This window comes from Cibotium barometz, chromosome 4, assembly GCF_041138505.1.
Source record: "Cibotium barometz isolate CiBa-2024 chromosome 4, ASM4113850v1, whole genome shotgun sequence".
Lineage (NCBI taxonomy): Eukaryota > Viridiplantae > Streptophyta > Polypodiopsida > Cyatheales > Cibotiaceae > Cibotium > Cibotium barometz.
Window position 1 is genome coordinate 18662349 of NC_141049.1, and position 4678 is coordinate 18667026.

The window sequence follows — 4678 nt, forward strand, 5'->3', positions numbered from 1 at the left end:
GGGCCTGCCATTCACATATCTTGAATAAGATGTTTGTGCATGAGCAATGTCCATCCCCTTAGGTACCATATTGCAGGGTATCCTAGAAAATATGATGGATCATATAATATATGTAATTTTGCAGAGGCTTAATCTTGGCCAAACAAGGAGTTGTTTCTCCATTGCATGCTTTTGGTTGTCCCTAAATGCTTTGGAAGCCTGTTCTTATCCAACTCCAGGTAGAATGCTACAGTTTTCTTGAAAACTGATATGGGCCAAGTAGAATGCTACAATTTTCTCAAACTCTCAATCACTGTTGTGGGCTCCTCTTGCTTCTTTTAGTAGGCCATATGTAAGCCCAAGCACAAGCTCTTAGTTCTTTAGGCCCTAAGGTAGAGGCGCCAATCATTTGCAGCCCTCATTACCATTCATGACATTGAATTCCACCGCCTTAGCATGAAAGATTTACTCGAGAACAAAACACCTAAAATGGGTTCCTATGCAATTAACATGGTCATTTAGCATTCATAAATCATGAGTTGCAATGTCTATAATTTGGTGCCTTGAGCTCAACAAACAAACTTTGGGACATTGACAAAAGTGCTCTCGGTGTGTTAGGATGAAAAGCGTATCCCCCCCAAAGTCCCAGGAATAGGACTAGTCTTGGAAATGGTTAGTAAGAAAACATCCAGTTTTGCCACCTGAGCAGCGATGGGTGTGCTACCGTCTAGGCCCAACGAAGCAAGAAGTGGAATTTGAACCTACAATGCACATCGCATATGATTACCAATCATGCTCTCTTTCAGTAGGTATGGCTCACTAGACGAAATCATACAGGGGAGGAGTGATTGCTCACCCATTCCTCACAGGCGGCCATGATAGGCCTTACTGACAGGCAGAAGACTCGGGGGCTCTTTCTATATCATCCTCAAATTAGAACCTTGAGGCTCTTAACTTTTAGAGCCCTCTTATATATCATATGTAAAGCTTACACAGCCAAGGTGGCTTAAAGAGTATCTGCTTTGTGTGTCTGTGATATGTGAGCAAATGAAGGTTTGCTTTTTGCTTGCGTCTTTGTAATGCTAGAGGGCAAGAGGTCTGCTTGAACTCTGAAATCGAAAAGCAGCAAAATGTGCAAGTAGAACTATGGTGAAGTCTAATCACACATTGGGTATATACCAACACCATCAAGTAGGACTTTGTTCTGTTGAGCAGATGGGCCTCAAATCTGTGGGCATCGTCAGCTAGTAACCAATACCAATCATGTATGCCATCCATAGCCCCTCACCAAGCAAAGGGACTACAGTGGGACCTTTATGGCGGTCCCCTCAGCAAGCCATCCCCAGAGACCAAGCCCTGAAGAAAAACCAAGGCAGCTGGTCAAAGTCCTCTCTCCTTGAGCTCTTCACTCATCTGATGTAGTAGTAGTAAAAATGTGCTGCTTTTGATCTCCTACACTAAATGAGTGCACTTCCTACTAACGCCCAATACAGTTCTGGCCAGGCTTCATTACACACCTTGTTTCTCTCTAAGATTTTCCACCTCGACTGCACACTCCTGCAGCCCAGCATTGGCATAAATGCTTGACATCAAAATATATGCAGAAGCGTCCTTGGGGTGCAGCCTCACCACATGATCAAATGCACGTTTTGCCAGCCCTACATTGCCATGTGTACGGCATGCACCCAGCAAGCACGACCAGATGGTAACATCAGCCTGCATCGGCATTCTCCCCAACATGTTTTCTACCCTCTCAAAGTCCCCAGCACGCCCAAGGAGGTCTAATATGATGCCATATTGCTTCAAATCTGGAGCTAAGCCATAACTGGTCATGGATTCAAAGTACTCAAGGCCCTTGACAACGTGACCAGTATGACTGCAAGCTGAGAGAACTGAAGTAAATGTTGCGTCACATGGCCTAATGCCTGCTAGTTTCAATTTCTCAAACCAAAGCAAGGTTGAGACAAATGTTCCTACCCCTGCATAACCCGTCACGCATGCGGTCCATGCCACAATGTCAGGCTTGGAAAGCCCATCAAAGACCGCCTGCCCATCTACCATGTTTGCACAACTCCCATATGCATGAATTAGAGTGGCTGCCATAAAGGGAACGTGATCATACCCAGCAGAGACAATGTCAAAGTGAAGTTGTTTACATAACTGTAAGCTTCCCGTGTCGTTGCAGGCTTGAAGAATGCAAATAAATGTAACATCATCCAAGCAAACTATCTCCTTTTGCAACTGCCCGTACAACCGTAAAGCCTTCTCTGCTTGGCCCTGCTCTACGTATGCCAGAAGCATCGCAGTCAATGACACGATGTCACGATGGGACAATGCACCAAAAACTTTCTCTGCTTCCACAATGGTGCCACACTTACCATACATACTCACAAGGGCAGTACCAACACGGATGTCTTCTGTGTAGCCCTTCTTGCGAGCATCTAAATGCAACGCCTGCCCGATTTTGAGGGACATCACTTTGGTTGATCCTTTCCCCATAACAAGGCCTTCCTTCTCTGCAAGGGTGCCACATGCCTGAAGGGAAAACATGATCGTCAGCTCGTCTGGACTCATGCCTTCCTCTTGCATCTGTCTGTACAGCTGTAAAGCCTTCTCTCCTTGCCCCTGCTTAACATACACTGAAAGCATTGCATTCCAGGATACGACATCAAGTTGAGATGATGAGGTGAAAACATCCTCTGCTTCAACAATGGCGCCACACTTCACACAGACACTCAAAAGTGTTGTACCAACAAAGACATTTGAAGAGAATCCCTTCATACGGGCATCAGCATGTAATGCCCGCCATATTTCGAGACACATCACACTAGTCACTCTCCCCCTCCCAAAGGGAACTCCTTCCTCCTCTGCAAGGTTGCCACATGCCTCAAGGGCAAAAACTATTGTCAGCTGGTTTACACTCATGCCTTCCTCTTGCATTTGTCTATACAACTGTAACGCCTTCTGCCCATGGCCCTGATCCACGTATGCCGAGAGCATTGCATTCCACGACACGACGTCACGTTGGAATAATGCACAGAATACATCCTCTGCCTCCACAATAGCCCCACACTTACCATACATACTCACGAGAGTGTTGCCAACAAAGATGTTGGATGCTAATCCTCTCCTGCGAGCATCAGCATGTAATTTCTTCCCTTGCTCAAGATCCGGTATGCTGCCACAGGCTTTGAAAAGGCTCACAAAAGTATAAGAGTTTGGTTCCACACCGTCCTGTAGCATGCACTGATGCATTTTAAGCGCCTTCTGCCCATCCCCACACTCGGCATAAGCAGAGATAATGGCGGTCCAGGAGAGCAGAGTAAGGTGAGGCAATGTATGAGATATCTGGCATGCATCTTCAATGGCACCACAATTTGCTAGAGTCATGACCAAGTAGTCCGCCAGAAAGCGGGTTAGGTGGGACCTATGGTGGGCAAGATGGGCAAGGACTCGCTTGGCATGGGTGAGGGTTTTCCTCTTGTTGCAAGCCTGGAGGAGCGACATGTAGGTACTGTCGGAGGGGGATGTGAGCATGGAGGAGAGGACATCCAGAGCCCTGTCCAGCTGATCTTTTTCGCAGAGAGTTTGAAGAAGGTGCTCATCATCATGTAAACCCTCATAATGATCACGGAGGGTGGGTTGCCCAGTCGCCACCCACATGGGTCTAGGCCATATAGAATGATTGGAGGCCTTGTGGAGGGAAGGGCTTCTCCTGTGTGATGGGCGATCCTCCCACCGCTCATTTTGCCACTTCTCCTGCGACTGTGAAGGTGCTGGAGGTGACGCTGCTCGTGGGAGAAGTTGTGACAATGCAAGACTTCTTCGGGAGAGAACCGTCATGTATGGTACTCCATTGCCTCGAAACGCTCTCAGACAGAGCACGCTACTTCACAGTCCCACACATAGTTGTGGCCGGGCAGCAGAACCCGTCCATGAAACATTAGTGGGAAACCCCAGAGTGTTGAAGGTTAGGGTAGAGGGAAATGTTGGTGGTTTAGATACTATCTCATGTATTCACACTTAGGCTTATGGAGAGGGATGTGCATGAAGTTTTATCTAACCTCTAGCATGCAAAGTGGTGCTCTCCTAAAAGTGCATAACCACACATGCAGTGTAACTTGCCTCTTTAAAAGGCTTATAACAATGAAAATTTATCTTGTTTTTTTCAGTCCTTATTTACTTGCTAAAGATATAGTCATGCAAGTTATTGATGAGTGTGTAGATTACGTTTAGGTTTATCTAATCTTAAGCATCTTAAGCATGCAAAGTGGTGCTTTCCTAAAGTGTAGGACTACACATGCACTGTAACTTGCCTATTTAAAAGACTTCTAACAATGAAAATTTATCTTGTTTTAGTTTTTATTTGCTGGCATCTCTTCTTCTTGTAAAGATATAGTCGTGCAAGTTATTGGGTGTGTAGATTAGGTTTAGATTTAAAGCAATAACACTCTACTCAATCCAACAAATGGGATCTCTGGCCCGCGGCCCATTAAGGATGGAAGAACCATGTTGAAGCCAACCACCTTAATCAAGACCAACTAAAGTGGAATAATCTAAAGATGTATTTGCTCTGAAGATATTGCCCACAAGGGTATAAAGGAGATGCGGTTTGGTCCATCCATGGATGATACCAAATTGCTCAACAGATTTCTTAGAAAGCTTGATTCAGCTATAGATAAGTTGGTTAAGAATGTTA

The 4678-nt window shown here is 45.6% G+C and overlaps 1 protein-coding gene across 1 annotated transcript; it reads right to left on the minus strand.

Moving 5' to 3' along the window:
- Positions 1-1488: 1488 nt before the first annotated feature.
- LOC147638991 (putative pentatricopeptide repeat-containing protein At3g01580) lies at positions 1489-3822 on the minus strand. Its single transcript, XM_086793148.1, has one exon. The coding sequence runs from the start codon at positions 3820-3822 to the stop codon at positions 1489-1491; it is 2334 nt and encodes a 777-aa protein (XP_086649274.1).
- Positions 3823-4678: the final 856 nt, after the last annotated feature.

Excerpts from the sequence above, each read along its gene's own strand:
- LOC147638991 (XM_086793148.1), bottom strand. The coding sequence starts at position 3,822 with ATGACGGTTCTCTCCCGAAGAAGTCTTGCATTGTCACAACTTCTCCCA.